We start from the raw sequence: 16252 nt of genomic DNA, 5'->3' as shown, positions 1-16252 counted from the left end.
GACGTGGCAAGCTCATAGACTCTTATCCAAAGCGACTTGCAGCTGTAATTGCCACAAAAGGTGGCTCTACAAAGTACTGACTTTAGGGGGGTGAATAGTTACGCACGCTGAAGTTTTCTATTATTTTGTACAATATGTTGTTTGCTTCACAATTAAAAAAATAAATAACAAATCTTCAAAGTTGTAGGCATGTTCTGTGAATGAAATGATGCAAACCTTCAAACAATCCATTTTAATTCCAGGTTGTGAGGCAACAAAACATGAAAAATGCAAAGGATGGGGAATACTTTAGCAAGGCACTGTATGTGTTTCCCTACTCTTACGCCTTTCTAGTTAGGATGGTTTTATTTGGTCTTACTTTGTCCCTAAGAAGAAAATTCTATGTTTATCCTGTGCAGTGTTGTATACTTATGAAAGTGGTAGGTCTGAGTAAAAACACAGTGGATAATATGAAGTATGTAGAGCTCTAGTGCCCAGCAGTTTGCTCTTGGCTTCATTCGGACCTTCAGGACATTTAATGTGAGCTTTTGTCATCAAAGAGACGCAGTTGGTCATTTTCTTCTTCACGAACCACAGCACCTATTATGAAGAACAATGGGCCTAATTCTGAGTTGATTGCAGCAGCAAATTTGTTAGCAGTTGAGCAAAACCAAGTGCACTGCAGGGGGGACAGATATAACGTGCAGAGAGAGTTAGATTTGGGTGGGGTGTATTCAAACTGAAATCTAAATTGCAGTGTAAAAATAAAGCAGCCAGTATTTACCCTGCACAGAAACAATATAACCCACCCAAATCTAACTCTCTCTGCAAATGTTATATCTGCCCCCACCTGCAGTGCACGTGGTTTTTCCCAATTGCTAACAAACTTGCTCAGAATTACCCCCAATGTCAGGGTCTCAGATTACCTTCTCCCACTGGGGCTGCTGATTGTTGAGGAAAGAAAAGAGAAATTGAGGCGAAGGAGCAGAGTGGTACCGAAAGTGATTGAGTTATGACAAGTAATGGAGGTGGGATTGGGGATTAAGGAGTAAAGTGAATATAGATGTTGGAAGAAGTAGGGTACATAGTACACACACATGAACACTAAGAAATGTGCCCACACACGGCATGATACTTGAAAGGATGTGGGCACTTCCGACACCTCGAAATGACACATCGTTTAAAAAGTGCCGTGTGTGGGCACGATAACGATGCCGATGCACGTACACGCGAGTCGTTCGTCGCCTCCTCCGATCCCTTAAACATGCACATGGTTTTAAGGAGGTGGCGAATGATGCGGCAGCATTCCTCCAAGACACTCGCCGTTGCCGGTATCGGCAATTGTGTGTGCACTTGCCGATGCCGGCACCCCACCGGGTCCGGTCGCTCGCGATGTGTTCCTGGAGGACACATTGCTCTATGTGTGGGGGCCATAAGAAAAGGTGTTTGTTAGGGGTGATGGGAAAATAAGTTTCGTAAATAAAGAGTAACGTGGCAGTGAGCGACTAGATGGGTATGAGGGAGTAAGATGAAGAGACCTGTCACCTAATTTTTCTAAATGTTTTGGCGGTTTTATAGTTTACTGCGAGATGTGAAAGCTTCCATTATTTTGGAATAAAAAAGAGCTGGCTAGTTCCCAAACACAGGGATGCAGTAAATTAGTGGATTTCAGATCTTTTCTTGGCAAAACCCACTTCCATTAACATTTGGATTCTAATTGTAATGTTCTTGTTACAACATTTGTTGATTAACTTCCTCTAGTCACTTATTTTTACATGTGTACTTTTAGTCCTGATGCTTTCTGTGTTGTCTTTCTGAACATTCTGTGATCACATATACCACTAATCCACTTTGTACTTGATTTGTTTTGTTTTTTTCTCTCTTTTTGAGCAGCATAATTAATTTTATTAATAGCACTAACATCAAAGCATCAAACTGAATGTCTCGCAGTTAGGCTGATATGTGCTTCTATAATCTTGTCACATCATTCACTGTAATATCTGGGTAACAGTCAGGGTTGGCTCGTTTTAGACCAAATTTTTGTTAAAATATTTTTTTTCTATTATACTGTGACTACAGGCACGGCGACATGACGTATTTAAAAAAAGCCTATTATTTTAAAAAAACTAGTGCTTTTATTATGGTTAATGTCAGTGACATGCCCAGTACCCGGAGAACTGCGTATGCACAGTAGACTCTAGCACAATGCCAGAGCCTACTGCGCCATGTACAGGAAGGGGCACACCCAGAGTCAGCACACAGGCACCCTCCGCTGTTAAACCGCCCCTGGTAGGACTAATGCTTAACATTAACTTTGTTGTTGTTCTTCTTTTCTGTTTCATCTATCTCTGAGTGTACTGTGTATGTTTTAATATGCTATAGTCTATCTACATATATTCAGATGTAAAAGGAATAATAAGTAGTAAAACATTGGTTTTATTGAAATATGTAAAATAAATCATATCAAAACCTAATAATTTTGTTAATGTTAGCATTAAAACATGGCTAATCAAGGTTTCTAATATATAGCAATGTTCCACAGTGTTCATTTAATAAGCAGGATTTCATTAAAACTTTAATACAAAAAAAAAACCTGGTTTAAATAAATAAAAAACAAATACTGGTTATTTGTTTTGGGTTGTTTTTGTTTTTTTGTCCAATCCTTGTTACAGTGCACCTATTTGTGCTAGAATTCAGGGAAGACCTGATCCAGGAGACTACTAGACTTAGTATTCTAGACTTAGGGCCTAATTCAGGTTGGATCGCAAAATTAGCAAGTCACAATCTGGCCGATTATCAGCCTTCTCATTGTGCATGTACTAGCAAAAGCAGAACACATTGTGATCGCAATGCAGCCGCTGTTTGAGTGACAGAAAGCCAGCGTTTCTGGGTGGAAACCCGCCGTTTTCTGGATGTGTTTTCCAGCCTCTTGTTTAGCAGAAATTACAAATGGCCTAGCCTGGCCCAGATAGGAAAAATCTTCGATGTTCCAGGAAATTGTGTATGATTTTGCGATCAGCCCTCATATTGCGATGCATTCGTAATTTTTACGATAGTCATTTTTTCTGTATTACTGGACAGCAACTATTTGATCACAGAATTTGCAATCCTTACTGAATTAGGCCCTTAGAATACCCTCAGGGCCTTTACACGGTTTTGTGGGGGTGTTTTTTTGCTCATAACCGTTAATTATATATTCAGAGAATTCACACATTATTAACACTTCTGTGTGCTAAAATAGGCATAAAGTGAACCTGTCTACTTGTGTACTGGAGGGTCCAGTCTCCTCTCTCTCCTTTTCCAGTACACTACAACAGAACTTTAGAGGTAGTTACAATCATGCTGCACTCTAAGGGGGGAATTCAAATGAATGAAAAGTCGGTTGGGTGTCTGTTTCCTTCTATCCAATAGACCGGAAAAACAGACACCCAACCAACTTTTCAAACATTTGAATTCCCCCCTAAATGCAAATAACCCTTATTTCTTTATTTTCTGTTGTTGACATGAATCCATATTTTATCTTCTATATCCCATTGTTGACATTGAAAGACGTGATCTGAAGGCGTACATTTAGGATGCCTTGATAAGATTTGAAAGCCAAAAGAAAACATTGTGAAATTATACTGTACATTACACTGGACTATACCGCTATACATTTTATGTTCATATTAACTTAATACCTGTCCATTATTTTTATTTATAGGTTGATGACATCAAAGGAGCAATGTCTGATCTGAAGAAGAAAAACATTAGGGTTCTGAGTGAAGAACCTAAAATAGGTGCACATGGAAAGCCAGTAGTCTTCTTGCACCCAAAAGACTGTGACGGGGTCCTTGTGGAGCTGGAGGAAGCCTAGTGCAAATATTCATAATAGTCCTCTCTAACTGAAACTGAATTGGGCATTTTGGGGAACTCTGGTACAGTTACCTGAAGCCCAAGAGATCAAAACAATTTCTCATTCCCACTGATTTTTATATATCACGTTTAAATTATTGTGTCTTAGAACAAGTGAAATAAAAGACAGGGTCTGTAATTCTTTACCCACCTGCCCTTGTTACAACTTGTTCAACATTGTAATTAACAGAAATTTTATGCTGTAATCTTCATGAACAAAGATCCAAATAGCTTCTTACTAAGTGTGTACAATAGTAAAAATGATGGATTTAGAAACACGTAGATACTTTTAAAAGAAACCTTGTAGTGCCAGACGTCAGGCTTCCTCTTTATGCACTAACGTAACAGGCCTTTTTGGCTGCTTAAATCGGGTAAGTACATCTTATGCTGGGTACACAATGGCTGATATATCGGCCGTTTTTTTAAACGACCAATATATCGCTGGCCCGTCAGCCAGTATGTACCAACGATATGTTGGTGAACACAGTCGTTCACAGACATATCGTGTCGGCCCTGCAGCACACACCATGACCAATATATCTACAGATATATTGGTGCATCGTTGTGTGGGTACAGGCAGTCAGCCGACCACCCGTACACATGCTGCAGCAGCCGGCGGTCACAACGGATCGGGCAGTCTGTATGCACAACACACTGCCCCTTCCAGCTTTGGATATATCTGCAGAGGAGACGGGGCATTGCGGGGGCGGGGCGACCCAAACGGTGGACGAACTGAGGCGTGTCGGGGGCATGGTCACGGCGGCTGCGTGACGTCTCATGCAGCCGCCGCGACAGGTAAAATGGCACCAGGACTCCTGTGGCCGCAGCTAAGCTGCGCCGGCAGGAGTAATCTTTAGTTTCTGTTGACAAGCCGAAATTGCGAAGCGATCACAATTGCTGCTTGTTGAAGGGGGAAAGCACCGGTCAGCAACCAAAAGCAGAATTTGCTATCCTCACTGAATTAGCCCATGTATGTATGAAAATAACAACATATACAAGCTGAGTTGCCCATATCCAAAACTCTGGATTATGGAGCATTACAAAATAGACATTTTTGAGGGCGACTGAGATAGTGACCTTTTCTTTCTGATGGTTCAGTGTAGACAAACTTTATTTAATGCACAAAATTATTAAAAACATTGTGTAAAATGACCTTCAGGTTCTATGTATAAATTGTATATGGAACACTAATGCATTTTGTATTTAGATTTGGGCCCAATCACCAAGATATCTCATTATGGTATGCAAAACCTTCAGAATCCAAAATTTGTCTGTTCCAAGCATTTTGGATATGGAGACTCCACCTGTATTCACCTATTCATTAGGATCATTACCCACTAGCGCCAGTCCTATTCTACATGCTAAAGATCCATGTGATCAGCATATTCACACATATACACAACTGCGTTGGCACATCTTCCCACAACCTAGCCTATGTGAAAATGCCCAGTTCCAACCCAGTTATGCCCCTTCAGTTGCAAGAGGAGACTCATCCGGTTGCGTACAACTCTCTATCGCCTGTAGATGTGTACACTTGGTTCCAGAGCATGTACAGAGCAATAACACAAGATCTGCTCCTCAAACTTACTTGAGTTCAACTCTGCATAAACCCCTTTGCGTTTAGCAGTTGTCATGATCCTGACTGTATTTCTCATATTCTGGGGCTTACCTCAGCATGTCCTGTAACTTGGCATCTGTTCAGCTCAGCAGGAATACTGCAAATCTGTGTTTGCTTACTTTGATTAGCCACCTGAGTAGGAATTCCTCTAAGTAATCAGCTGTGTGCAGCATTTTGATTTTTCACTGTGTTCAGCAATCTGGAGTTTAGGCCTAAAAGTCAGCATCCTCTGTTCATTTGTAGAAGTTCAGGCTTCAGTGTTTTTTTCAGCCTGCTAGGCCTCACTCCACATCAGAGCCTGACCTGGAGTACTGATGTGACTGGGGGTCTGATCACCTGACCATGAGCTAACCAATCCTGTGCCAGCCTGAATCACCTGACTCTGTTCACCAATCACCAGGAAGTATAAGTAAAGAGACTTGTGTTACAGAAAATACCAGTTCCTTGTGTCACACAGCTAAGTGTGAGCTTGGTAGCTGAGCTGCCTAAGAGGTAACACTATTACCTTAGTTCGGGCATGTCCAAACTGCGGCCCTCCAGCTGATGTGAAACTACACATCCCAGCATGCCATGACACAGCTTTAGCATTCTCTGACAGCAAAACTGTGTCAGGGCATGCTGGGATGTGTAGTTTCACAACAGCTGGAGGACCGCAGTTTGCTTTAGTTCCTGTAAAACTCTGCTCTTTTGCTACCCAGTCTGGATTACAGTTGTGTTACCAGTTATATCCAGTATTCTTCAGTCTCGTATTAAAGACACAGCCACAGTATTCTTCAGTCTCGTCTTAAAGTCACAGCTACAGTCATTGTTCTACATACAATTGCGTTTCCAGTTATATCTGGTACCAGCCCGGATTACAGTTGCGTTCCAGTTATACTGGTACCTAGCCCGGTTCACAGTGCGGTTCTCAGTCTCCCCCGGTAACCAGCACAGTTCTCAGTCTCACCAGTAACCAGTCCAGTTCAACGTCTTCAGCTCTCCTCCCGGTTCTGCGCAACGCCAGAAAATCTATTTCATAGTAACCTTGAGTACACAAATACCTACTCCTGTGACAGTATATCCAGTTCGTTCTCACCAATACATTCACCATCCTGATATCAAAGGTCCCTGGTGATCCAGTGGTCAGGATACGGCTCCCTCTGCCGAGGCTCGGATTCGACCCCCGGTAAGATATTACTCCTTAATACTTCATCACACTGATTCACACAGACCAGCCAAACATATACATAGTCCTCTAGTTACCCGCACGGACTTCACATACATGTCGGGTTCAAAAAAACCACAGTCATGACAGCAGTTGTTTTCAAATATCTGCAGCCATATTTGAATAAAAATGAGTATACAGTATAGTGTATTCATTCTATAAATCTGGCTATGGCTGCCTGTCTTCCTGCCCACACTGTCACAATCTAGTTCCCTGGAGCTAGCTCTAGCGTCAGGGTTTCTGTTAAACTGTTAGAAAAGGACCACTTTTTTTTTTTTTCTTCTAATTATATCTCTGCTGGAGCTGACAATTGGCATAATAGCCAGCCAACATGATTGTTGTAAAATGTGTACAGAAGAGAGATCATTGCCTGACAGTAAAGGCTCTTTTATTTTCTCTAAAAATTAATGAATCAACTGTTATGTCAAGTGCATATGAACAACCTTACACAATTGGTGACAAAATATTTGTCACAAAAGTATGCACAAATCTGTCCGTAATTCCTACACAGACATACCACCAGCCATACCACACAGCACATTGATTGCCTGATGTGGATATGCTATAACTTTATTGAAAATACAATTGTGCAAATACAGTGTGGGACAACAGGCATCCGGTTGATAGGTCGACAGTCAAAAGGTAGACAGTTGGTCAAAGGGTCAACGGGTTCAAATGGTCGACACATGAAAATTTTGACATGCCTTTTTTTTGGTGGGGGGGTGGACCGTTTCCCCCCCAAAAAAAACGTTTTCATACTTTGCCATCCCCGTCGACTGCGATTGGGAATAATAACCTAAAGCATGGCTAGCAAAGCAGTACATTAATTGGAGTCGACTTTCTGACTGTCGTTCATTTACCCATAACCAGGGTGTTATTCTATGGATCGGTGAAGCAACGTAGAAATTAAAAGACTTGAATCCTGAAACTTCGCAACTCTGCAAAATCACTTGTGTTGTCAATATTTAATTCATCCTTAGAGGTGTAGTGATGCTTTTTGTTTTCCTTTCATAATTTATTTAATAATTATTATGATATATGTATGTCCCAGTAGGCTGGCACTCAGGTAATAGTACAGCGCACCCCGGTGCAGCAATCCAATAAAGCTATAGTTTCCCAATGAGACAGGCCACCTGGAGACAGCAATGCAGATAAAATGTGTATTAAGGTCAAGTACTTTCGAGGTATCCACCTCGTCTTCAGCACCACACAGAATAACATATCAAATAAGACAATACAAAACTTAACCCATTTTAAACCCCTCTGCCATGCCGCCGGACTCCTGGATCCGCTGACCGGAAGTTGCACATTGCGACATACTTCCGGTGGATGCATGCAGCGTTGCCCTGCTGACCACCAATTTGCGTTCCACGGGGGGGCGCTGGTGCGTTCCAGCTCTGTTAGCTCCAGTGGCACCAGATCACCCAGGGAGACCCGTGGCTCGGCCTATAGAAATACAATAAAAACATCATAAATACATAAATCGAAGAGGAAACCATTACATAGTATTAGAGTATAATACAATATTAAAACTACACAGACAGACAATAATGCACAATTCAACGGAAGCATGCTAAATCAACGAACTCCAATTAATCTTGGCATTGAGACCTGCTGGTTTAATAGTACCCAGTCGCACAATCCACCTTGATTCCTTGATCAACAGAGCCTTGGCCCTATCACCCCCCCCCCCCTTCCCCGTAGAGAAGCAGGCACATGATCGATCATAAAATATTTGATCAATTCCTGGGGATGTTTTAATTCGAGAAAGTGACATGCTACCAGTTGGTCCACGTCCCTACCCTTGACAATCAGTTTAATGCAGACCTATGCGCATTTATGCGCTCCTTGAATTTACAGGTGGTATGTCCAACGTAGTCTAAACCACAAGGACAGACCACCACGTAAACCACAGATGATATATTACACATCAATACATGCTTAATATCGTAGACCTTCTCAAGATATGGATGTTTACATTTTTTACATTGTAACAAGAACTTACAGGTGGTACAGTCATTAGAACTATAGCAGCCAGGCGGCTTCTTATAGACATTGGGTAATGTTGACTCCTTACGTCCAGAAATGTCCGACTTGACCAACCTATCCCGCAACTTAGTGCCACGTCTAAACGCGGCCACTGGTCTAAGGTTCATTCCCTATCTGTACGAACAATGGGCCATCATGCTTTTGACGCTCTCTTGATAATGGGGCTAGCAGTAGTAAAGTCACTACTCGAAGGGAGAATGCTATCCTGGTCCCTTGGTGTTAAATTCAATAATTGTTCCCTCGGCATAGTTAATACCTTTTCTTTTTGAGATAACAGAATTTAAATCATACCTTTGGTTCGAAAAATTATTTATGATGATGTCTAATTATTGAGGGACTTTAGAAGGGACACTAGACTTTAGAAGGGCCAATATCATCTGAGATAATGGTAAGCCCTATTTCAATGCCCCAGGGTGATGGCTTGAGGCCATTAACAGGGTGTTCTTATCCGTTGATTTACTGTACACTCCTGTTTCAAATTTACCATCTATCACTGTGACATATACATCAAAGGAAATTCGCCTCATTGGAACTGCAGGCATGAGTAAATTTAATAGGCAATTCCATAGCATTGATTTCCAACATCATGTTCTCAAAAGTTTCAATACCCCCTGACCATAGCATAAACACATCATCGATGTATCTTTTAAACATCAATATGATCCTCTTTCTCTCCGGGTCATCAAAGAACATACACATTTCCTGCTCAAACATGTAAATATTGTCATAGCTGGGGGCTACGGAAGACCCCATGGCACACCCGCGTTTCTGCAAATAGAACATGCTATCAAATAGGAAATAATTGCGATTCAACGTAAGACTCAATATGTTAGAAATAATTCATGATCAAATACAGAATCAGGTACATTGGGGGTAATTCCAAGTTGATTGCAGCAGGAATTTTGTTAGCAGTTGGGCAAAACCATGTGCACTGCAGGGGAGGCAGATATAACATGTGCAGAGAGAGTTAGATTTGGGTGGGTTATTTTGTTTCTGTGCAGGGTAAATACTGTCTGATTTATTTTTACACTGCAAATTAGTTGCAGATTGAACACACCACACCCAAATCTAACTCTCTCTGCACATGTTAAATCTGCCTCCCCTGCAGTGCACATGGTTTTGCCCAACTGCTATCAAAATTCCTGCTGCTATCAACTTGGAAGTACCCCCATTATTCTCAATAAATCTCTTAATCGCCAGCATCCCTACACTGTGTGGGATGCTGGTGTAAAGACTGCAAATATCCAAACACCACAACAGAGTGCCAGCTGGCACCTCACCAAAGTCCATCAGGACATTCAGAAAAGTGGAGATATCCTTAAGAAAGGTATTTTGACCGCCTAGACAAGGTTGGAGAACACAGTCCAATAGTTGGGACACAAGAGAATACAAAGAGTCTTGGGTGGAGATTATAGGCCTCCCAGGGGACCTCTCACAGTTTTTATGCAATTTAGGCAGTGTGTATAACACTGGTACCTTGGGGTGTAACGTACATAAAGCTTCAAAGCATCTTTCTGCTGCGGGGTACACTGGGCTCCAAAAGGAATTATATTGGGTGTAGAGTAGGATGTTGATCCGAGGCACCAAAAGGCTCAAAGCTTTTGAATGCTCCCAAGATGCACAGCGCCGCCTCCTCTATAACCCCGCCTCCATGCCAGGGAGCTCAGTTTGTAAGTTGGTGCCTTGCAGTATGCAGGCACTTGACAGGTGGCTGCCTTAAGCAGCATTTCTCCTACGTCCTAGAGGATGCTGGGGTTCCAAAAGGACCATGGGGTATAGACGGGATCGGCAAGAGACATGGGCACACTATAAGACTTTGAATGGGTGTGAACTGGCTCCTCCCTCTATGCCCCTCCTCCAGACTTCAGTTAGACTTTGTGCCCAGGAGTGACTGGACACACACTAGGGGAGCTCTACAGAGTTTCTCTAAAAGACTTTATGTTAGGTTTTTTATTTTCAGGCAGACCTGCTGGCTACAGGCTCCCTGCATCGTGGGACTGAGGGGAGAGAAGTCAGACCTACTTCTTCTTAGTTCAAGGGCTCTGCTTCTTAGGCTACTGGACACCATTAGCTCCAGAGGGTTCGATCACTTGATTCGCCTAGCTGCTTGTTCCCGGAGCCGCGCCGTCAACCCCCTCACAGAAGCCAGAAGAAAGAAGCCGGGTGAGTATTGGAAGAAAAGAAGACTTCATTGACGGCAGAAGACTTCAGTAATGGAGGTAACCGCAGTGGTAGCAGTGTGCTCCATGCTCCCACACACATCACCAGCGGCACTTGCAGGGTGCAGCGCCCTGGGCAGCATGTTACTGAGGTTCTTTGTTTTACACAGGCATTCTCGGGGCCCGGACCCCTGGTACGATACCCCCGCCGAACAGCAGCGGTAGCGCTGCGTGCCATTGATCCCGCACACGCCAGCGGTCACTTGGGTGCAGGGCGCTGGGGGGGGGCGCCCTGGACAGCAATATATATGTGTTTTGTGAAGGTATATAATGCCTAGACACTATATACGGTCCCCTGCCTGCATGTTACACTTTATTATAATGAGGCTGAAGTGCGCCGAATAGGGGGCGGGGCTTAGCCTTCACAGCAGTGTTCAGCGCCATTTTTCTCTCTGTCCCCGCCAAAAAAGGTGATGCAGTACAAACGAAGGGGGGCACATAGTTTTTAGTGGTATATTGAGATATACCATATAATCATTGTTGTGCATATTTCTGTGTGAGTTCCCTGTCAGTTATACCCACTATAGTCCACATGTGTCTACATGAGGGAGTGATCGGTCACAAACCGATATGGGGTCACTGTCGACATCACCGACGCCTGTTGGTACTTGATAGAGTCAACAGGTCGGTAGTGGTATGCTTGTCATAAGTACACACTGTATGGGAAACACAGTAGTATGTGGGTGACCCTGTCGGCGCCAACTATGATGACTGGGTGTAAAAATATATGAGAAACCTGGTGTAGGTGTATATATGTATGGTACGTTGCAGTGGGCTGTAGCTCGAGCACAGACGTGATAGTATTTTGTGGGGGCGTCCTAGTGAAATTAGGTATGTGTTTCCCTCAGATCCCTCTGGGTCACAAAAATTTTATTTTGCCCATTCACTACTCCCTGTCGTCGACACGAATACTATGTTCTATGTCGGCCATAATGTTTCCTGATTAGATCTGCAACATTGGCATTCAGTACATGTTCATACACATTCAGAACACATTAATGTCACTAGGGACCCTGATGTTCCTGACATATATATATATATATATATATATATATATATATATATATATGAGATGTATATATGTGTATATATGTGTATTTAAATGTGTACGGTTACATTGCAATTTATTATGAATGCTGAAGTAAAGTTATTCTTTCTCATGTGCTGGTCGCTCTGTTGATGAAGCTCTAGGTCAGCCGTGACAAGATGGTCTCGAATCCTCACGAGGAGTCCGAGTGTTTATTATTTTCCTGCTGTGGATAGAATAAAGTGAATGTCTACCCCTGGTCTACACGGGGCCCTGTCAACAAGGATCGTATACAGGAAGCTAAGTTATAATTTTAATTATATGCTTTGATGATATTGGCATTACATGCGCATGGGGGTGTACTTGTATTCAAAGATGGTCGGTTACCTTGTTATCCGATATAATTAATTCCTTGGGTCTTATCTAGAACATTGCAGCATGCTGCTGTGCGACTACAAGAGGTATGCACTGACTCCGAGAAATACTGGAGCATCTTCCCTATGAAGGGATAATCTGGTTTGGGGATGGCTTGGTTAAGTGGATCTCGGCGGTTACCACTGGTATGTCTACCGTCCTGTGCTATGTTCCCTCACAACGGTTGCTGATGCATTTTTTTTGTGGGATGCAGTCATTTTGACTGGTTGGATACCGTTTTGTTTCCCCTTCTTTGCAGGTAGAGGAAAGTGAAAAGGTAAGAGGTCTGCAGCCTTTTCAAGTTCGCAGAGCAAGATATCGTCCTCTGTTTCTACCACGTCCACTGCAGATCGCTGGGTCTATCTTGCTGGAGCCCTCACTGGTGGGAATTCGTCTAATACTCTTCAGTCAGTCCTGGAATGGACTTGACACAGTGGGTAAGAATACAGTCCATAGGGGGACATACTCGAGTTTCCAGATGATTCCCCTCGCTGATTTTTAAAATAGATCTTACCGATTCTCCTATGGACGGGGAGGTAGTAGGCGACGCCATACAAGGTTTGGTTCAGGATCAGGACATTGTCCTGCTGTCCCTGTCAAAAAAAAAAAAAGAATAAGCTGGCTTTTTCGTGCTTCGGAGACCGGACAGCTCGGTCAGAACAATCCCAAGAAGATTTCTTCTTAAGAAGTTAGAACTACAAGTTGGAATCTCTCAGGGCAGAGATTTCCGACCTGTAAAAGAAGAAAGAGGTTTTAAGTGCAGTGTCATCCGCGTTAAACTTACCTATTTTTGCTATTCAGGATTGTCATTGCCAGTTCACCAGAGTGATGGTGGTATGATGGTTTCCTTCTATAGTAAGAGCCATTATTTTTCTGTACGGGGACGCTCTCCTGACTACGGCGAGGTCAAGAAACAAATGGTAAAATTAGTTGTTTCTCTCTGACAGTTCTTCGTCACAAAGAATCGCTGTTGATCCCAACGACGCTGAGGTCGGAGTTGGGAATAAGTTTGGATACTGATCAGTTAAGAGTTGTTTTTTCCTGTGGAAAGAGATCCGATGATCCAGAGTCGGATCAGGTTTGCAACAGTGTAAACCCGTTGATACATTTCGTTGATGCGGAAGATGGTTACGGCCTACAAGGCCATTCGGTGAGCAGGTCAAATGCCAGAGTGGTTTTGCGGGACCAGTTGAACATATGGTCCGGGTCTTACCTGCACATGCACCTGTAAATATTCCTATTTTACAGGACCAGGATATCTCTCCTGTGGTGGCTTCACAGTTCTCACCTCCTACAGGGACGATGGTTCGGATCCAGGATTAGATCATGGTGTCCATGGATACAAGTCTCCAAGGCTGGGGAGCAGTTTTTCCAAGGGAAGAATCCCCAAGGGGAAAGGTCAAGCCGAAAAGCTTGCCTGCAATAAGCATTCTTGGATTAAGAACTATTTACAACAGAACATCTTCTTTGTGTTCTGCCCGTCTTAATTCTGTCAGACGACTAAACAGCAGTGGCGTAAGTAAGCCACTAGGGTGGAATGAGGAGCAGAGCGGAAATGGTGGAAGCCAAAAAAGTTTCCGATGAGCTGAAAGGCAGGTAAACGCTCTATTAGAGGTCGTCGTTCCGGGTGAAGACAACGGAGAAATAGACTTCCTCAGCACGATCTTCATCCAGGAGAGTGGGGTCTTCATCAAGAAGTTCACAGAAATGACAAGTCTTTGGGGAATTCCTCGATTAAATGTGAGGGCTTTTTCGCCTCAACAGGATACTTCGGGGATGTTGGTCCAGGTCAAGGGACACTCAAGCTATAGCAGTGGACTCCCTCGTGACACCTTGGGTGTTTCAGTCGATCTATGTGTTCTCTCCACTTTCACTCTTTTCGAAGGTGATAACCATAAGGAAAACAAAGATTCAGGCGATCCTCATTGTTCCGGTCTAGCCAAGGAGGGCTTGGTATCTAGATCTTCAAGACTTACTCATAGAAGATCCCTGGCCTCTTCCTCTAAGAGTGGTCCTGTTACAGCAAGGACAGGGCGTGTACCAAGATTTACCAGGGCTGCGTTTGACGGCTGGGTGGTTGAACGCCATATCCTGGCCCAAAAGGGTATTGCCGGTAAAGTCATTTCCACATTTCTTCAGGCTAGTAAAGGAGTAACGGTAAAGATTTACCACCGTATTTGGAGGAAGTATGTGTCTTGATGTGAATCCAAGAAGGCTCCTATGGAAGAATTTCAGCTGGGTCATTTTCTCCATTTTTTGCATGCAGGTGTGGATGCAGGCCTAAGGCTAGGCTTCATTAAAGTGCAGGTTTTGGCGTTATCAATTTAAAAAAAAAAGAAGAAGAGTGGGCCACCTTTCCAAAAGTTTGGACTTTCGTGAAAGGAGTGCTGCACTTCCAACCTCCATTTGTGCCCCCGGTGGCACCATGGGACCTTAATGTGGTGTTGCAGTTTCTTATGTCACACTGGTTGGAACCTTTACGTAAGGTAAAAAAAAAAAAAAAAATTCTCTCTTGAAAAGTGGTCATGCTATTGGCATTGGCGTCCGCAAGGCGGGTGTCGGAATTGGCGGCTTTGCCTCACAAGAGCCCTCCTTGATCTTCCTTGTGGATAGAGAGGAATTGAGAAATTGGCAACAGTTTCTGCCTAAAGTGCTTTCTGCTTTTTCACAGGAACCAACCTATTGTGGTGCCTGGGACTGCTTAAGCCTTGGCTGATTCGAAGTCTCTTGTGGTAGTCAGAGCTTGAATTTTTGAGTCGCCAGGACGGCTCAGATTGGGGAAACAGAGGCTCTGTTTATCCTGTATGCTCCCAACAAAATTGGGGCTCCTGCTTCTGAGCAGACTATTGCACGCTGGATCTGTGATACGATTTGGCAGGCTCATTCTACGGATGGATTGCCGTTACCGAAGTCGGTGAAGGCCCATTCTACCAGGAAGGTGGGCTCTTCTCGGGCGGATGCCCGTGGAGTTTTGGCGGTTCAACTTTGCCGAGCAGCTACTTGGTCGGGTTCAAACATTTTTCATAAGTTCTACAAGTTTGATACCCTGGCTGCTGAGGACCTCAGGTTGCTCAATCGGTGCTGCAGAGTTGTCCGCACTCTCCCGCCCGGTCTGGAGCTTTGGTATAAACTTCATGGTCCTTTTGGAACCCCAGCATCCTCTAGGACGTATGAGAAAATAGGATTTTAATACCTACCGGTAAATCCTTTTCTCTTAGTCCGTAGAGGATGCTGGGCGCCCGTCCCAGTGCGTACTGTATCTGCAGCTATTGGTTGTCGTTGCACTCATGTGGTGTTTCTTGCAGTCATGTCTGTTGCTGCAGTTATTCGTGCCATGACATGCAATATCTGATTATCAGTCATGATGCACACAAGTTGTGTTACGTTTTCGGTCAGCATTTTGCTGTATGGTTTTTCCATGCCGTCAGCTGGTGTTCTATTGAATGCCACGTTCTGCGGCATGTTTGAGGTGTGAGCTGGTATGACACTCACCATGTTTAAACAATAAATTCTTTCCTCGAAATGTCCGTCTCTCTGGGCACAGTTTTTTAACTGAAGTCTGGAGGAGGGGCATAGAGGGAGGAGCCAGTTCACACCCATTCAAAGTCTTATAGTGTGCCCATGTCTCCTGCAGATCCCGTCTATACCCCATGGTCCTTTTGGAACCCCAGCATCCTCTACGGACTAAGAGAAAAGGATTTACTGGTAGGTATTAAAATCCTATTTTTTCAAAGTAATTATACATAGACTGAACAGTGGAGTCTGTTTGAAGACTTCAAGGGCTGCTGCTGGTAAAGTCTTAGAGACTTTTTAGTGTGCAGCTCCACCACCCCCAGCGGCCGCTATAT

The 16252-nt window shown here is 43.5% G+C and overlaps 1 protein-coding gene across 2 annotated transcripts in view; it reads left to right on the top strand.

Moving 5' to 3' along the window:
* MCEE (methylmalonyl-CoA epimerase) overlaps window positions 1-7623 on the top strand; it is a 46526-nt gene extending 38903 nt beyond the window's left edge. For both annotated transcript variants that reach the window (XM_063926241.1, XM_063926240.1), the window contains exon 3: window positions 3683-7623. In XM_063926241.1, the coding sequence (XP_063782311.1) occupies window positions 3683-3835 (153 nt within the window). In that variant the 3' untranslated portion in view covers window positions 3836-7623. The remainder of the gene's footprint in view (window positions 1-3682) is intronic.
* Window positions 7624-16252: the final 8629 nt, after the last annotated feature.

Source organism: Pseudophryne corroboree, chromosome 6 (assembly GCF_028390025.1).
Source record: "Pseudophryne corroboree isolate aPseCor3 chromosome 6, aPseCor3.hap2, whole genome shotgun sequence".
Lineage (NCBI taxonomy): Eukaryota > Metazoa > Chordata > Amphibia > Anura > Myobatrachidae > Pseudophryne > Pseudophryne corroboree.
The sequence above is the reverse complement of the archived record's forward strand: the minus strand, read 5'-3'. Positions and strand labels throughout refer to the sequence as shown.